Below are 19929 nucleotides of genomic sequence, written 5' to 3' on the forward strand. Positions count from 1 at the left end.
TCTCCTTCCAGAAGGGGAAAACAAGATCCAATAGACTTAAAAGAAATAATGATAAACCTCAAAAGTTCTCAGCTACCATGGCACAAGTACCAGTAGATCAGTTGGATCATCCGGACCGACACCCCTTCCCCAGCCTTTCTTTCTGCACACACGCCCCAACTCAGAAACTGACCAGGAGATGCAACATTCTTTACTCCTAAAGTGCCTGAGTCAAATGTCAACAGTCACAGATGAACTGGGTTTTATAGCCTGAACCGTTCCAAAGACACCGTGCTGACCGGAAGAAGTGTCCCAGATGACAAATTCCACTGCCCCAAGAAAGGAGAAAGAAGCACCAGGACAGGGAAGGTGACATTCAAGTGCTCTTTCACTCATGAACTTTGTCAAGATTTGCATTGCGCCATCCGCCCAGCCACCGTTAACCACAGGCTTGATACTTAACACTTGTACATTAATCCAGAACTTTAAAACACTTCATCCACTCCGAGAAGCCCCCTCCTTCCCCAAATGAACAAGAAAACCAACTGGGAGTCCTCGTAACATTGGTAGAAGAGTAAAATGATTTAAAAAAAAAAAAAAATTTGGGAAGCACTCTGGTCATTGCTATCATGAGCCTTAAAAATACTCATTTGAAGTCAGATGTGGTGGCATGTGGCTGTAGTCCCAGCTACCTGGGAGGATCGCTTGAGCCTAGGAGTTTGAGGTCAGCCTGGGCAACATAGCAAGACCCCATCTCTAAAAAAAAAAAAAAATGACGGAGAAAATACTCATTCAATTTGAGCCACAGGATTTACTGACTGCCTACCATGGCCTCACAACAGCCCTGCTGTGTCGTTCCCCATCATAGACGTGGACCCCAGGACTCATGTGCTCTACTGAGCCACTCACACCTCTCCCTGGGGGCACAGGCCACTGTCTTGCCCAGCACTGACAGCACAGTGCCAGCCCACTCAAAAACACCTGCTGAATTCACAAACCAAATCATACCACTAACAATAGTGCCTCTTTAGCTACTGAGAGGATTAAATGACATAGTACCCAGAAAACACTTCAAATGGGGCCTGATACACACCCAGTGCTCTAGGCCAGTTAGCTATAGTTATCTTTCACGAATGAGATTGCAACTGACTCATTTTCCTTTTTATGTTTTTCTAAAATTTCCTAATTTTCTACACCAAATAAAAATTACTTCTATAATCAGAACAAAATTTGGGGGGTTGTGGGGAGGAAAAAGGCCAAAATGTTAACAGATTAGTGAAACAGAGGCCTGTGTCTAAACTACACACAAGTCAGGGGACAAAGGACATGAGACTATTTTCACACTGGGTGAGTCCTCTGCCTATGCATGCTCGGAGGGTGTTCCTATGATACGACCCCCTAAGCAGGAAAGCAATCGGGAGCTTATTATAGACAAATATCAAAGAGGCAAGTGTGCTACCAAGCCCCACGCTCTCGAACATGGTATCACTAAGTCTTTTTGGACTCTTTTTGGTTTTAGCAAGAGAATATCCCTAGATATGAATAGCAACTTAAAAGTATGCAGTTTACTGGACTTCCATTAAAGTTAAAAACTTTTGTGCTTCAAAGGACACCATCAAAAAAGTAAAAAGATAACCCTCAGAATGGAAGAAAATATTTGCAAATTATGTATCTGATAAGGGACTTGTATCTAGAATGTATAAAGCACTCTTAAAACTCAACAACAAAAGACAAATAAACCAATTAAGAATGGGCTAAGGATATGGACAGACATTTCTCCAAAGAGGATAATATCAATGGCCAATAACCACATAAAAAAGATGCTCAACATTATTAGCCATCAGGGATATGCAAATCAAAATCACACCAAGATACCAGTTCACACCCACTAGGATGTCGAGAATCAAAAGCACTGACAATAACAAGTATTGGCCAAGATGAAGGGAAACTGGAACCCTCATACACTGCCGATAGATATGTAAAATGGTGCAGTCACTTTGGAAAACAGTCTGGCAGTTCCTCAAAAGGTTAAACACAGAGTGGTTACATATGACCCTTCCGTCTCACTCCTAGGTGGATACCCAGAAGAAATGGAAATCTATACCCACTGAAAACCTTGTACACAAACGTTCACAGCAGCATTATCCATAATAGCCAAAAAATGAAAACAACCCAAATGTCCATTCATTCATGAAGAGATAAACAAAATGGAGAATATTCATAAATGGAATATTATTCAGCCATAAAAAGGAATGAAATCTTGACAATATTACACTAAGTGCAAGAAGCCAGTCACAAAGGGCCATTTATTGTGTGGCTCCAGCTGTATGCAAGGTCCACAGTGGGCAAATCCACAGAGACAGAAAGTAGATTAGTGTTTGCTCAGGACTAGAGGGTGGAGGAAAAAGAGGGGAGTCTGTGGGAAAAAATGGGTGTGGGGTTTCCTTTTGGGGTGATGAAAATATTCTAAAATTCATTGTGGTGGTGGTTATATAACTGTGAACACACTGAAAAACCACTGAACTGTGTATTTTAAATGGGTGAACTGTACAGAATTTAAATAACATAAATTTAGAATTTAAATAAAATTAAAAAAAGCTTTTATTTAAATGTTTTTCATTTTTAAATTTTATTTAGGTTTATAAAATTTAAATTTTATTTAAAATTATAAAATTTTTTTTTTAAATTATGTGGTTTAAATGGGACCTCGTGCTGGCCATCTGAGTTACAAAACAAGATCTCTCACTCCTTGCCAACACAGGGGACAACTCAAGCCCGTGACTGTCTCTTCCAGAGGAAGAGCGATTCCTCCCCGTGTCTGAACTCGTGTCGTCCTGGCTCCCGCCCGGGTTTACCTCGTCTGGGCTGGAGGCCTGGTACACGCGGCAGGAGTCCTCGTACTGCTTCTCAGCCTCGGCCTGGTCGGTCACACCATTGGACTCGTACACGGGGGTCACGTTGTGGCAGAGCGCGATGGCCTTCACCGCTTCGTGCACACGGCTGCTCATGGTCCGCCGGACCTTGGTGGTGAGCGTGGGGCCCTTCTGAGCCGGTGGGTCCTGGGACTGCTGCAGGAAGGAGATGAATAAGGAAGATGAGTAGAGAAAGGAAGGGCCTGGAAGTGTGGAGCAACAGCCGTAGGTGTATCTGTATGACGCTGCAAAAAATGGCATGGAATTTTCAGCGTTCCGATCATTTATGCTTAGGGAGGAAAAAGTAAAGACAGGAAAACATTACAGGTTAATGAATGAGAGTGATGCTACCTGTGGACAGAGTGAATGTGTCTTCCCTGAAGTGCTGCCAGGGGTCTCCATCAGGACGAGGAGCCCACTGCATGAAAGGGATCCTGGTCGGTCAGAGCAGGGCCGCACCTGGCCACTACTGCCTTTGGGGGCAGGTCACTCTCTGCTGTGAGGGCTGTCCCGTGCACTGTCGGGCGTTTGGCAGCATCCCTGGCCTCCAGCCACTAGATCCACGAGATGCCAGCAGTACTCCCCCAGTTGTGACAAGAGATGTTGCCAGATGCCCCATGGGCAAAACCATCCTCAGTTTAGAACCACTGTTTTAAGTTTATAGTCTTCTCGGTTTACAATAGAAGGCAACTGTTTCAACTGGTATTCTACGGAGGTAACAATCATTAGTAACAAGCAACCCAGGGCAGGTCTGGCGAGACGCACCAGCAACAGCCAGACTACGCCCTGGCTAGACAGAACCCCCTGCGGAGTGGCCCCCGGCACTTTGCTTAAGGTTGACTTTCAAGGATAATGTTAACCATGTTCACTTTTTGCCTTCCATGCTGACTTCAAACCCCAGCTCCTGCCTAAGGAGCAGTTCCACTGCATACACGGTCCCTCTCCACCCTTCCTCACCCATCGACATGTGGCTCAGCTTCCAAAGAGCAAGCAACGTGGTAAAAAGAGCACTGAAGGTTAGGAAATCTGAGCCTGATTCCTGGATGGGTTCTAAGCAGCTGTGTGACCTCGAGCGAGTTACAGCTGCTCTCTGAGCCTCAGTTTCCTGTAAGTGAGAGGAGTGGGCAAAAGGGGTGGTTTTCAACCCACGACCCACACTGAGTCCCAGGGATCCTGAAAAACCTGCTCAGCACAGCCCAGTGTGGCAGGATGGGAGGGGACAGCTGCGGCCTCTCCCTCCCTATCTATCCGTGGCCTCTCCCTATCTGTCTGTGGCCTCTCCCTATCTGTGGCACATATCAGGGGCCTCGTAGGCCATCCTTTGAAGAAACGGTTCTATTGCTTTGGAATATAATAAAAAATTAAGACCACTGGTGGGAAAAAACACTTGTTAACAGTCTATGGTTCAGTGTTCAACAAAATCCAGATGCCCTCCCACCTCACTAGGGGCCCACCTCTCCAGCTTCCCCTCTTGCCATTGTCCTCCTCGTTCACCTGCTCTAGCCACACTGGCCCTTCTGTTCCTTGAACATTGCCAAGCTCCTTCCTGCCTCAGGGCCTTTGCACTTGCTGTGCCCGCGCCTGGGATGCCATCGCCTAGATCCCTGCAGGGCTGGCTTGCTCCATCTCATCACCCAGGTCCCAATTCAAACGTTACCTCCTCAAAGAGGCCTCCCTGAACCCCTAGTTCATGTTGCTCCCCTGGCCTTCCCCATTGCAAGCTGTGCTGCCATGTCACCCTGGGCGTTCCTCTCTTCGCTGGCCAAACCTGGCTGGTTTCCTTGGTGATTCTCCCTCCTGTTTGAACACAGGAACAGAGAGAGCTTGTCTGAGTCACTCGTCATTGTACTCCTAGTACCGGGCAGTGCCTGGCATGCAGTAAATAATTACTGAACAAATGAACAAATTAATAACTTACTATTCCTGAGCCAGTGGCAGAAAGTCCTCAATGGACATGAATTTTTTTTTTCCACTTTCAAGAAGAAATAAATATCAAATTGACCAACTTCAGTTCTAGATTTTAAATCACAAATTTGGACAAAGGATCACCTGTAACAGTCTTACTATTAACTATTAACTATCCAGTAGCTAACTGAATACTGGAAGCTAGAAATGTTTATGGAGTTACTGGATTCTACATTTCATTAAAAACATATTTATCCAACAGAAGAGATGTGATCTGATCCTTCAGAACGGGCCGTGTTTTACACCCGTGACACACGGCTGCCGAAATAGAGAACAGATGGGTTACAAGAAACAAGAGAATGACTTTCATTTCATTTTTTAATACTATTTTTAGTAGTGGCATTAGACTGCTCAGGTAATTAGACAATTACTAAATTATTCTGGTCACTGTGGGGACACGCAGTGCTCTGGCTTCCTGCTCTGTTAACCTCTGGTGTCAAGAGCACACGAGTTTCACTTCCAGGCCAAAGGGCACTGCATGGTAACAATAATTAGAGTAATGAATCAGAACTCCGATTTAAATGAATCATTATTTGCCAAGTGCTTTTAATTATAAAGCATTCAACCCTAAAATTATCAAGACGACTGAAGATTTACAGAAAAGTTCTCTCTATTGCAGAGACTAAATCAAGAACCTTTTCTTTTTCAAGTTCTGTAATTTATGTTCTAGCTGCAAACACGTGTCTTCGTTTTCGCCCACATTCCTCCACACCTGGACCGAATCATTACTTAACATCAGGGGCAATAACAAGACCTTTGACAATGTAATTGCCGTGGTTAGCAAGTTGCAGTAACAGTGGGTTTGAATGAAAAGCCAAGCGAAGGGGGGCGTCCTCCACGAACTCCCGGATTTTGTAAAACCGTCTGATTTCACGTCCACAGGAGTCAAATACTTCCACTAATATTTCAAATGTGCAACAACACAGAGCTATGAGATTTTATATTCCAGGTAAAACAATTCCCAAGTAAGGCAACAAGAGAACCATGGACAGTACAGTTTTCTAAAGACCTCACTTTCAGATCAAGGGACCAACAAGAACGGATCCCAGGACAAGGATGACAGGCCCGACCAGCAACACAGGCGATGGGCTTAATGTCTCCACATTCGTTTATTTCTCTCTTAAATGAATACTTGTCCCCCTTTCCTACTGTTTCGGGAAGGAGAGGGAATAATCATTGGCGCTGAAACTGCTTCCCTTAATTGTCAAATAAAAGACTCATGCACACAGCAAACAGCAACCCACACGTACCACGAAGATGCTGAGACTCACCGGTGGCCTGGCTGGGGTGACGCCTAGCGTCAGGCCCATCTTCAGATATCCCCACATTCCTCATATGGAAGAGTTTCGCCTCGTACAGTGTTTATCTCTAACCTCCTCCCCATCGGCCCTTTAACCTACACACATTTCTTCTTACTTGAAAAATACCAAGGGAAAACAAAAACAGATGTGGTGCCCACGGAGGCAGGTTATGACTCTCTCTGCCCTGGGGAGAAACCACTGGTCATCTTGTGTAGGGGGGGAGGGCAGAACACGAGGTCAGAAGTGACTTCGTAACCCGGCACAGGTCAGTGCTGGGAGGGGATAAAGGTCCCCATGCACGAAGGGCCCTGACTCGGGCCCCAGGTGGGTGTCTCGCATCATACAAGGCGGCAGACTCATCTACGGCATCCCAGCCAACGATCAAGACGCCGAGAATCACGAAAAATAAGCTTCCGTTTCTCATTAAGGACCCACGGCAGGGCCTTTCCCGACAAGAACTCCAGCCTGTATTACAGGAAAGATTAATACGAAACTTAAATGTTGGGTCACCACGAATACCAATTTCCTTTCTGAATGCAGTTAAAACTTCACCACATAAGGGCGTTCGTCATATTAATGGATATTATGAATGGGCTGCTGTCGATACAAATACACTATTAAAGAGAAGGAATTTCTGTTATGATGGTCCCACCCCACCCCCCAAAAAAGCACAAAGTTGATGACTAATTAACCCCAAAGGGCCACCACCACTTCCAAACAAATCAACGGAGTTGCTGGCCGATTAAGTGAGTAAATACCATGTTTACTATTTAACAGGATGATATCATCATGTTGACAAAGCCAACAAATTTCAATTTATCCAAATACCACAAGGGTTCTCAACCTGGATAATGTTGCTCCTCATTTGGTAACGTCTGGGGATTATTTCTAGTTGTCACACGGGGGGTGGGGTGCGAACTGGCATCTATGGGCATCCTGCAATGCACAGGACAGCCCCCCACGACACAGAATGAACCAGCTCCAGTATGTCAATAAGGAGAACCCTAATATAATGGCAGGAACCGTGATGCAAACCCCATGATCCTCCAAATCCAGGGCCAGGACCAGGGCGAGCATCTGAGGCCAAACCGTGCTGGTGCAAAGATGGGTCCTGCTCTCACTTAAAATTTCAGTATTTTGTTCCTCACAGATTTTTTACATTAGATGTTCTAAAATACTGCATTAAACTATGATTTGCCCTGATTACTGAGTTCTTTTGGCAGCTCATTAAACTTGCTAGGGGAGTTCCTCACTTGCCTGACCCTATCTGGGCCCTGTTACAAAACCATGAAACATGAGCACCATCCCTGACAGAAGTGAAAAGAAAGGTGGACAGTGTTGTTCCGGCGGTAGTTCCTAACCAGGGACGAGTCTCAGAATAACCAATAAAGATTTTTAAAAATATACGTACCAGCGCCCTATTCCCAAAGAATGCAGTAGGGCCCAGGAATGTGTGTGTGCGCGCGCGCGCGCATAAAAATACACACATGAAACTTTACAAGAAATTCTGGTGCTCAACTCTAGTGAAAAAGAATTACAAGAATATACTGTCTTCTTGTTGAAAAGAATAAAAGAAACACACACAGAGAAATAGAGCACACGTGTCGACACACAAATGCAGAGCAAATGGTTTGGCATTTTCGGCACCCAGGTGCTAATGTTGGTTATTGCTGAGTGATGTGAACCCAGGTGATCTCGATGTTTTACCTTTGTGCTCATCTGTGTTATTTCTTCTGCAGTAAAAAGCATATCATAAAGAAATAGGAGAGCTTATTTAAATGAATAAAAAACAAGTAGGCTTCTGTGTCACAGAGAAACACATACAGACTAAAAAAAAAAATTCTTCCACAAGAAAACGTAAATGGAACCTTCGATATGTTTCCTATGGATGAAGAAAGTGAGAAGAATCCTATCTGGCATGCAGTAAGTACTGACGGATTGAATGCATCGTGTACAGGAAAATAAACCACAAACTCACATGCTTATCAAAAAAAAAAAAAAACAAAGCTCAGTAAATTCCAATTCTCACAACAAATCCTAAAACATATCAGAGACAAAATGTTTAGTTAAAAATGACAGTTCACAGACCAAAGTGTGCAGAATAATCCCAATTATGTTTTTTTAAATATAAATTTTTAAATATATGAATGTACAAAACAGGCTAGAAGAACACGCAAAAGCAGTACCACAAGGCTCCCGTTTCCTGTAGCCATTCATTTTTTCCTGAAATGCATATTAACGAGTTAAATGAAGATACTCCCACCTGCTGGGTAAAATAAAACAAACAACTACAAACACTGGGTAATACAGACCAGTTACCGTGAAATATTTTGATCATATAACACACACTGGGAAAAATTTTGAGTACCTTCCATCTGTATATACTTAACTTTGTATAAACAGTGTATAGTACTACTGTGTATTATATAACAAGAGGAAAATAGAATTCTAAAATGATAAGATAAAAATGAAAAACAGTGTTTCTTGTGCAATTAGCTAACATCTCAAAATAACATATACTCAGGGTACGGGACACTGAGAATTATAGATTTGAATTTAAATTTCAAATCATATCTGGTATTCAGCTATAATGAGGAATGAAGTATTTCCACGTGCTACAACCTGAAAGGACCACAAAAATATGCTAAACTAACAACCAGACACAAAAGGCCATATATTGTTTGATTCCATTTATATGAAATGTCCAAAATAGGCAAATCCAGAGAGACAGAAAGTAGACTGGTGGCTGCCTGCGGCTGGGATGGAAGAGGGAGACCAAGGGTTCAAGCAATGTGGTCTTTCTTTCGGGGTGATGCAAATGTTCTGAAATTAGACAGCAGCAACGGTTGCACGGTGCTATGAATATACTAAAAAAAATTAATCATATATTTTAAAAGGGCAAATTTTATGGTTTTTGAATTACATTGTAATTTTTTTTAAAGGCACCAAAATAAAATTAAATTAAAAAGGTACCAATAAATAAATAAGCCAGGGGAAAAATCAGCACATCTCCTTAGCTTGTTACAGTTTTATCTCACAACGTGTGGGCCATTTTCTTGTTGTTTACACAGCCTTGTATTAATAATCTGGAGTTTTCCTGCAAAAATCTTTTAAAACCACCTGCTCTCTTTATGAGGGTAGTGTAGTTAAATAATATCCTTAAAACAAGTCACCTGGACACTCATAAACCGCAATCCACATTTCAACACTCTGAAAGTAAACAATCGTAGACTTCCAGCTCCTTCCGCAGGACACCTCAAGGCCCAGACCTGACAAATACCCGCCTGATATACGGGGTGAGGGGCCCTGGGTGAACCTCTATACTGTTAGTAAGACTGAGATTTTGCATTAATTTTGGAGATGAAAATGAAGTGTAAATAGATGCTCTGATCTTTTCTTTCCATACTCCCGTGGGTTATCTTGCAAGCTCTGCCTTGGAATCCACAGATTTAGATACTGATGTTCTGAAAAAGAAGACTGAATCTTAGCTTCGCAGAAGCTGTTCTCGGATTCCGTTGTACTTTGGAATCCCTTGGTTCACCTGTGAAAACGGCAGCTCTGGGCAGGACTCTTTGAGCTTCTGACGCTGAGCAAAGTGATCCGGCCCAGGGGTTCCAAACACTGTACTGGAAGAAACACTGTTGTACAATCCCACTATTAAGCTCTAAAGGTCAGATGAGCGAGTGCAGTGGACACAGGGGATCTTCTGGGGGTGGTGGGCACATTCTAAGATTGGGTAGCTGCAATGCTTCCCCAACTCTGTAAATTTACTAAAAGTCATTGAACTGTACATGTAACACGGCTGAATTTTATGGTATGTAAATTATACCTCAATAATGCTATTAAAAAGACATGGAAAAGCCTTCATGTCTCATCACAAAAACATCCCATCACGTGCTACTGCAGGGTTTTTAGATGTCACGAGGGAAAGGCACACACGGCATCACTAAATTGAGTCTGTACTACAATCCCGAGCTCACACCAGCCTGGAGAAGACCTAACCCCACAACCCTGCGCCACGTTAGACTCAAGACCAGGATGGGCAAGACAATTTATGAGCTTCCACTAAGGCAGGAGGAGAATGCATAGGAAGAAATGTCATTTTCTGACTTTTAACACTACAGAGGATGTTATCTGCGCTAAGCCAAAAATGAACCATAAAAGCTGAAATAACAAATATCCTGAGATGGCTTCTGTAAATACCAGGAGCTCGTAAAAATGCCACCCAGATGGGCACGGGTGTGTCTCCTGCCAGGGTACACACCACCACCTATGAAGCTGTCTGATATAATCATCAACGTGTCGGCGCGCGTGGGGAGGGTCTGAGAGTGAAACGGATACTTAGCCGGGTGAGGAGCACTTCAGTCCACACAACGAGCCCCTCAGACGGAGCCTAGAAGGCACATGGGGTTGGTGGCGCAGAGGGAGAGTCTATCCCAAGACACAGAAGTGAGGCAGATCACCCTGCGCTAAAGGCCGGAGTGAGCAGGAGCAGAGGCTGCACCACGGGAGCGGGAGGGGACACGGGCTGGACCCCAGCTAGACAACGCCAGGGAGCTGTCAGGGCGCTCCGTGCTCTGGGACAAGAGCAGGAAGAGAAGCAGGGAAACCACATGTGGGAGGTCCCCGCGCTCAGTCAGACAAGGGCGAGAAGGGATGAAGACGAAAGGTGATGGGGCGATCGGGCGGGAGCAGGCACGGTGCAAGGGGCAGTGACTGAAGCTGGAGGTGACGGGAGGCAACAGGGTGGATGGAGACAGCACGTGCTGAGACAGGAAGGAGGTTCAGGGGAGCGGGGAAAAATGGTGGGAGGGACCCTGGGTATATGGTCCTTATGAGCCACACGCAGCAATGCCAGGCGTGCCCTGGTGTCAGGCGTGCGGGTGTATTACAGTGCAAAGGCCAGGGCCATAACAGACAGAGACGAAGCCATCAGCACCTACAGAGTGATGGAAGCCGGGCGGGGGGAGCACCCAGGAGAGACATAGCAGGGCCTGCACCAAGCCCCGGAGATGCCAACCTGGGATCACCATGCAGAGGAAGACGGTCAAGAGAGATGGAAAGGAAACGGGGACTGTGTGGCTTCCCCTCCCTGCCCAGTGAAGCGGCCCATGATCTGTTTCTAGCTCTACAGTACTAGAAGGATCTGTGGGCCACCCATGACGCCTACCCACAGACCTAGAAGGATGAAAAGGGCTTTGTGGCTGGTTGTAGACGATGACATGAGCTGTATCAAATTAACCGTTTTCCATTCAAAATCCACCCCCACTGCCACACCATCCCCTGCTCTGCCATTTTCAGAAGAAAGCCTGGAAATCAGGTGTGCCTGCTGGAGAATGTTCCAGAAAATTAAATGTTGGCTATAACCATGTCACAAAGTATTCAGGGATTTTGCCTTTAGCCTTTATACAGAGATATTTCCTTTACATTTTTAACTGGCTTTTTGACTGTGGAATTGTTATTTGACAAATTTAAGCAAAATATGGCCTTCCTTATTCTCTCGTTATCTCCAAACGAGCACCATAACATGGAGCCATTTTCATGTGTCCACCTCAGCCCTGGACGTGCCTCAGAATTACGAAGGGGTCTGTCGGTTCTGTCTTGTCTCACTTGTAGAACACAGAAGCCAGCCCTGCCCTGATCTGAAAGAATCAGAATCTCTAGGGTATCAGGCCCAAGTAAATGTCTCTGGTGTTTGTTCTGTTCTGTTTTGAAACCACCAGTAGTTCTGAGGAGCAGTTGAGGTGAAGACTCACCCATCTAAGCTTTTAGGAACACGAGGACACTGGCCAGTAATACCCTTCTCTGGAAAATGAGCCAACATGTTGTACGTCATCTCTGAGAAATTAATTTCCTCATCCTGATTGCTGAGTTACATGTAGATGAGACGCTGACGTTAGTCAGTGACACGTGATTATCTCACAAGCAGACCACTCATTGCCGTTCTGGCTCACGGCCAGGGAAAAGAAAAACAAACACGTTCATAAACTTGAAGTATCACCAACCAGTAGGTTCTTTCTGGCACCAGTTATTGGACAAATAGTTTTCTCTTAGGTGTTTCCCAACGTCCACTGATTTGCACTTTAGTAAAGCAGATTAACCCTGGAGATAAGGAAGATGGGAAAAAAAAACTGCAATTTTATTCAAAATATAAAGGATTAGTGGTTGCCACGGGTTTGGAAGGGAGGTGCTGGGGGAACAGGGAGTGACTGCTAAAGGGTATTGGGTTTCTTTTTGGGGTGATGAACATAAAACTGATTGTGGTGATGGTCACACAACTCTATGAATATAGTAAAAACCGATTAATTCTACATTCTAAATGGGTGAACTGCATGGCATTGTGCATGGTATCTCAACATAGTTGTTTAAAAAACATAAAGGAATTGCTTAGGGTGTTGAAACAGAAGGCCTTACCTGGGTGTAGATACTAAAGATGTGGCTCTGCACCTCGTCCATCGAGTCCAGGCCATAGGCTACTGTTCCCAGATGGAGCCGTTTGAAAACCATCTCGTTCTGGGTGAGAGTGCCTAAAACACGAGACAAGTGAGTGACGCGCCTACATGCAGGGTGTTGATTATTATTAACAGTAATGACAGCTGCCATTTTTGGAGAGTTTACGTGACACACTAGAGTCAGTACTGCCCTACTAGGGCAGACATGTGCGGTGTTCCGCCTGCCTGGAACCCTATTCCCTGTTTGAAAACGGCACCCTAGGTTTCCCTGGGGAAACTGCCACGCCCGTCCCTGGGGTGGTCCAGGAGAAATGTCAATCAGGGTGCCTAGCTCATTCCATTGGCCAAGAGGGTGCCACATGACATAGACTAGGCCAATCAGATTCTAACTGGAAGGAACGGAACCTTGAGCAGAAAGATACAAACCCAACAACACAGCCCTACAGAGACTGTCCCCGGAGTCCTCATGCTGACTTGTCCAGAACTTTCCTGGCTCCTTTCCTTCCAGAAACCTCATTTTTTTCTCTGATTTGGTGAGTTGCCCAGGGATCTCTGCGACAGCATCCCGTCTGCCTTGTGGCCACTAAATAATAGAGCTAAAGCTTAAACAGATCTCCCCACTCCCAGTCCTTGCTCTTCACCAGGACGGTAACCTCACAGCTTGAGGGACGTAAGCATAGCAGCAGCCCCGGGGTGTGGCTGTGAGATCAGGACTCGAGGCCAGGCTGCCTGAGTTAAAGCCTGCTTGGGCCACTATGTGCCTGTGACAAGTCTGTGTGCCACATATCCTCATCTGCAAAGGGGACAGGAATAGGACCTGACTCATGGGTTGGGGGGACTGAATGAGTCACTGCATATAAACACCCCAGAACAGTGGTTTGCACACAATTAGTCCTATGTAAGGCTATGCTGCTGTTACTATCATTCTCATCACCAAACAATGGAAGAGAATAAAACAGCAGCAGCATGTATCTGTCATTCATCCAGAGGGAGAATCCGAGAGTTTTGGTCAAAGCTCTCGGGCACCTCCTCTCACCTGGAATCCCAGGTAGGCCCCAGGAAGCGGCTCACCTGTCTTGTCTGTGAGTAAGTAAGAAATCCTGCCCAGCTGCTCGGGAATCGTGCTGGAACGGACCACGGTCCCAGGGATTTTTGAATCCCTTCGAATCACCCAGCTGTATACAATCTTGCCCATGTCCAGGTTCACGCGCAAACTAGTCAGAAAACCAGAGCAAACAGATTAATAGGACAGATGTCAAGTTTGTACGTCTTCGTATAAGCAATGTGGGTCTACATACATTTGTGCCATGGCACTTGGACTCACTCCCTACAGAAGCTGGGGCTGAACCCACAGATTTAACACGAGTCAACCCCACTATCAAATTAGGCACTAAACAAATCATTATTTTCCTGAAGCTCTTGTTAAGGAGTCACATAAAACATAGAAAGTATAGTTGTTTTAATCTTACTTTAAAAAAATTTTTTTTTCAATTTTTTTTTTATAAATAAAATCCACTTATTCAGCCTCCAAATTGGGTAGGCAAACAGTTGGCATGTGCCACCAAGCTTCCATTGCATATCCACGGCAGACATTGCAGATCAAGCACAATATTCTATCCCTCTGAGCCCAGACTCAGGCTCAGCATCCTTCTCAACACAGCACAGCCAACAGCCACCGCCACCCTTGCAGAGCTGGCAGATGAGATGAACTCTAAAGGGCATCCCTAGCATGGGCCAGTCAAGGCAAGGAAAGATCTTTTGAGCAGAGAGTGGTTTAGGAAAGGGTGGCTCAGGGAAGAGCACGCCCTTCTGATGCTGTAGCCACACTCCTGGCTCTGACTGTTCTTGGTCATCACCCCACAAAGAGACTGGCTCCTTTTAAACCACAGAACCATGATCTCTGAATGAGCAGAAGAAAATGTCACGGCGCCCTAACACAAGCTCACCCCCGCTTACCTGATGGGAATGATGTTGGAAAACAAGAGCAGGAAGCGAATGATCTGGAGGTACCAGCGACCGGCAAAGTGCTGGAGGGCGACCATGACCAGCGAGACCACCACCAGAGCGCCAAAGAGGATCTTGGTGAGGCAGTTCACCTCTAGGTCAAACAGGCCGATCTGCAGGACGAAGGGAAGGGAGCGTGAGGTTACTTGGTACACCCACAGCCCACCTGGAGAGCTGGGCCTTCACCCAGGTAAGATGGTGGGATCCATCAGTCCTCATCTCTCTGGTCTAAGAACACTGGCTGCCATGAGCTGGAGTTCCAAACCAACACCCAAGGGACTTCAGAGAATTCTGATTTCAAAATGTTCTTTATAACCAAAGAAAATTTAACCACAAGAGCCTATAACCAAGTTCCTGCTGTGCTGGCTGGTGCCATACACTGCATAGCCTCTGCCACCCCACGCGGTGGCCCTGTAAGATGACTCGGGCCCTCCACTGTCAGCACCGTGCCACCCACTAACTCAAGGGTGCCTGACAGTTCGGGGCCCACGCCGCTGGCAGCACCTGACTTTTAGGTGCTTTGTTAATGAACATTATTATTTTAATAATAACATACTTATTTTCATGTAGAGTCTAAAAAGCACATCAAATCAATAACATCACAGAAATACGGCCCGGGATGAGGCTAAAACCCCAAACAAACGGCGTGCTAGTTAGAACGATGGCTATAACGGTGGGGTGGACGTGACCAGAGTTTGGGAGTCACGCATTCCTTCACGCTGTTGACAAAGGACCTCATTCTGCAGTGCTCTGACTCTTGCAAACGGGAGGACGGCTGGGGCTGAGACGAGCAGTGGCAGAGGGCACTGGACAGACCGCAGGTCTGACGCCGGGTGCTGGGCCACAGCCAGCCGCTCACGCGGGTCTGAGCCAGGCTCTGCCCCTTCCGCGCTGGGCAGCCGGGGGAGGGCAGGCTGCCCCTCGACGCCGTTTCTCACCTACACAATGACGCGCCTGCGCTCACAGCACTGTGGTGAGGATGAAACGAGACGCATGTAGGAAGCAACACGACACGTGGCAAACAGTTCAGTGCTGGCTCGGTAGTTTGCTCTAACTTAAAAGCTTTAAAAATATTTATGTATTCATATGTGTATGAATACATATTTACATATTATATTATATGTGTGTATATATGTATGTGTGCATGCGTATATACATACATGCACACATATGTGCATGGAAAGATAGTATGTTGGCATAAATGACACCGTCAGGGGTTCCTGTTTTTCGGTCTCGTCGCTCACCCCACCAACACCATCACCAACACACAGCCGGCCGAGACGCCCCCGGACCTTCTACGCACCTTACTGCGGGGATTTGAGGTATTCATGACGCTCCGGAGTTCTCTCCCTGTGTAAAGGACGACGCCCACAACAGTACCTAAAATGAAAAGAAAAAACAAAGAAGTATTAACACAGACAGGCAGGCCTACACATAGAAGAGAAAGTGTTCTCAATCTGACAGCCGTACCACAAGAACGTCAGAAATTTTACACCAGGGCCAACCAATAACCCATGGCTACAGCAGGACAGCCACTAGGACAGGTGAGCAGTTAAATTTAAATTCAATTAAAATTAAATAATGGGGCCAGTGGCTCCTCATGGGACAGGGCACACATAGAGCATTCTCCTTACTGCGGAAGTTCTACTGGTCAGTGGGGTCTGGCAGCTTCTAACAGCAGGAGAGTTGGGGGAGGAGAGCTTTGTCCTTTGTGCCACTGGCCTTAGAAGCTTCCAAAGGAGCCTAGAACATTCCTATCTTCACAAACTATTGTGGAAACTTATGAACACACCCTTCTTTTTACAGCACATTCTTCCTGGTGAGCCTGACACCTTTCAGACCCTGTCTCACGTGACCACTTCGGGGATGTCTGTCCAGGTGGCAGTTCTTTCCTGAGAACTCCCCTACCCTCTCCCAACCCCCAGGCACAATAAGGAGAAGCATCAATCCTTCTAAAATAAACAACTTATAGAAGAAGTAAAAATGGCCAGTAAACACTAGAAAAGATGCTCAATCTAGTAAATGATCCAAAAAATACAAAATAAACCATTGTTATCCTGATAAGATTGGCAAAATTTCAAGACTGAGAATGTTCAATGTTAGCCAAGAGGTGGGGAAATGAACCCTGTCATACACACTGTTGGCTGAAGTACAAATTGGGGAGAAATTTGGCAATATCTTTCAAAAATGCACCTGTCTCTCCTTTTCCATGTGTGTCAAGAAAATGCTCAACACAGTGGGGCAGACAGACAAAAAAGAAGGAAACAAGAAACACGGGCATTTCGGCGAGTGAGAGGGGCTGTGATGGACTCTCACAGGGGGAGGCTAGGGAGGATGCAGTTTGCACTGGGCGGTCAGGGACGCTGTTTCAATTCGTGTCATCTGAGCTGAAACTTGGAACATGAGAGGGAGCCAGCCCTACCAAGCTCTCTGAGAAGATCCCAGAAATACAAACAATTTGGTCTCTGCAGGAAAAAGAAAACACGGACCCTCCTCTCCTCTATCCCCGTCAGGCTCAGGAATACCTCTGTCAGAGGGAGATAGTGAATTCGAGGAGGTTCCAACGCATCTGCAGGAAAAGAGCCCAACCCCAAACGCAGGGCTGTGACTGGGGCTCTGGACAAAGAGCCCTGAAGGCACTGGAGAGGTGGCGCTGAAGTCCCTCCCAGGTTTAAGGCGCTCAGCCCTGCGAACAATGTCCTCCCGCACAATGCGCTTCCCTTCCGGGAGGCTCCCGGCAGATGGCAGGCCAGGGAGATGGCAGGCCAGGCAGCCGCGCGGCTTCTCAGCAGATGGCAGGCTCCTGTGAATGCAGGCGCCCCTCCCTGCCGGCTCCTGTCGCCAGAGCAGATGGTCAGACAGCAGGAGCCGAGCCTGGGCTGAGCTCGGATGGCCACACGGCCACGCCGTCCACTCCTATGCAGATGCAGCTCTGCCTCAGCCCGATGCCCAGGGTTAGAGAGGGCCCTGGTAACAAGGGGCCACCCCAAAGGGACCGTCCCCAACCCCTTGATGCCATCAAACACTGCTGACAATGGCCTTTCCCCACTGGATGCCTCCCCGTGCTCACGACCAAAGCTCTGCCTCCACGAGATCCCCAGCCTCATCCAAACCGCAGCCTCATCCTCGTGCGGCTACCGCCAGAGAGGAAGCGCATGCCAGTGTCCACAGACACACGCTGCCTTGGTCTGCACGGTGCTTTCGAGGTCTGGAGTAAGTTGCCAACTTTTAAATTCAGGAGATTTCATTAAAAAAAAAAAAAAAACTGAAATGTCTGGCTTCTCCTAGAGAATTGGAAGATCTGGGGCCACACTCCTTGTGCTATAACCACTGGCGTTAAGGACAGCCACCCCTTCAGACCAGCACGTGCTCTCCGCTCACCGCGCTCGCCATCCAGCCCAATCCCCTCCCTGAAGTGCCCTGCCCAACCCGAAGTGCCACCGACCCGAACCTCTCCACCTAGTCCCCTCTCCCTATGTTGTCACCTCTGCAGTCCTTCCTTGCTCTCAAGATCCTCGTCACCCTCTGCAGCCCGCAGACCATGCAGGCCTTTCCACCCTCCCAGCCAGTGCCTGTCCCGTCTCTCAAATGAGCCAGGCGGTCATGGTCAGGCATTTCACAGAGTTCTCACTAACTCTCCAGAGCAGTGTGGTCCTGTCCGGGGTCAGGGCTACTCTGTGACCCCTTTGTTCCTCACCCACGATAAAACAACCGCTGAAACCTGACAATGGGTGCTCAGGAACTTTTATAGCAATTAGACATGGCTGCAGTGTTCAACCATGTGATCAGAGGACGAAGCTCGTTGGAACAGGGTACAGACCAGCTGGGCAGTGTCACGCCAGTGCGGCAAGAGGCACACGGTGTGGCTGCACACTGGCCATGCACAGAGGGAGGACCACAAATCGATAAGCCACAGATTAGGGGGAAACCCAACAAACAGGCCCCTCCTCCCTGAGAGTTTGAGAAGAACTAGGCTAGAACACCTGGGCCCTGTAACATCTGCGCCACCTTCCCGGACAAGCCCCTGGTCCCTTATCCACTGCTCAGGCGCTGCCTCAGCCCAACAGCAGTGTGTGGGTTACCATGGCAACCACATCCTCTACTGACTGGTACCAGCTGATGCCGCCGGACCCTCAACACCTGTGAGCTTCAAGAGTTAACAGTGAATTGACCAAGAGGCAGGAGTTAGATTCTAAAGGGAACACAGAAGTGAAATCTCGCATAATTAAGGTTACTCTTGCTGGCCGTTTCTTCAGTTGAGCACCAAGAAAAAATGGCTTATGTTTAACTCCATCTTTACATTAGAATCAGAGGGCAGTGAGATGTCTACTCAGTGAGATGCAGGGGAAACTGAGACCAATTAAGGAAACAGTAAATGCCAAAACATCTGTCTGCTGAGGGGCGTGGCAGGCAACGTCATCAGATCACTGAGTGCACCTGCACTCGAGCTCACGCGCTCACACACGCTTGTCTGCACACGCACTTTCTCTCTCTCTCTTCCCACATAGCCAAGCACAAAGAGAGGAATTCAGACACGGGAAAATGCATCTCTAACTCCACCATGCACTTCCCATGAACTGTTTGAAATCTCTTCCACCTTCAATATGCGAATTTGCCTCTCACTCAGTTCCTCCCAGGAGACGACCTCCCCAAGGCTGTGTAATCTTGGACAAGTTGCTTAACCTCTCTGAGACTCAGATCCTCATCCCATTAAATATCCTCATTAATGTTGTGAGACCAAAACAAGAGAATGGCAGCAAAATGCTTTGTAAATAAAAAGCACCTGGTAAATAAAAGACTTAGTTACTATCATTAATCTCTGAGATTAAGACTCACAAGCCCTTTCAAGTCCCCCCAGCCTCAGAATTCTCTGCATTGTCACCTAAATCCTTTTCCTTTTTACTGGTTTCAGAGGAAATATGTAAGACTCTCTCTCATTTCCTCCCATCTCCTCTGTAACCTCTTAAACTCCTAGTAAACTATAAATCCCACAAGGGTGGGGACCACCATCTCCTGAGGCATCACTACAGCACCGGGACCTAGCAATGGAGCCCAGCATATAGTAGGTGCTCAATAAATGTTTGCTGTACAGAAAGGCAGGCAGGCAGAAATGGAGAAGAAAATCACCAGAATGAAAACAAAACAGGCATATGAGAATGTACTTATTATGGAAATGTTAATGGTATCAAAACGAGTGCCTAGCCAAACAAATCCATGCCCTTAGAAGTCAAGGTGGTAGTGGTTATCTTGGGTGAGGGTCAGGGAGAGCGGACGGGAGTGGAGGGAGTGTCTGGGGGTCTGAGAATATCCTGCTTC

At 46.7% G+C, this 19929-nt stretch overlaps 1 protein-coding gene across 2 annotated transcripts in view; it reads right to left on the reverse strand.

The window, feature by feature from the left end:
- ATP9A (ATPase phospholipid transporting 9A (putative)) overlaps positions 1-19929 on the reverse strand; it is a 114217-nt gene that overhangs the window by 35444 nt on the left and 58844 nt on the right. For both annotated transcript variants that reach the window (XM_069496244.1, XM_069496245.1), the window contains exons 10-14: positions 15917-15993; positions 14566-14726; positions 13681-13823; positions 12572-12684; positions 2835-3047 (exon numbers count right to left, since the gene is read on the reverse strand). In XM_069496244.1, the coding sequence (XP_069352345.1) occupies positions 2835-3047; positions 12572-12684; positions 13681-13823; positions 14566-14726; positions 15917-15993 (707 nt within the window). The remainder of the gene's footprint in view (positions 1-2834; positions 3048-12571; positions 12685-13680; positions 13824-14565; positions 14727-15916; positions 15994-19929) is intronic.

This window comes from Eulemur rufifrons, chromosome 20 (genome assembly GCF_041146395.1).
Source record: "Eulemur rufifrons isolate Redbay chromosome 20, OSU_ERuf_1, whole genome shotgun sequence".
NCBI lineage: Eukaryota > Metazoa > Chordata > Mammalia > Primates > Lemuridae > Eulemur > Eulemur rufifrons.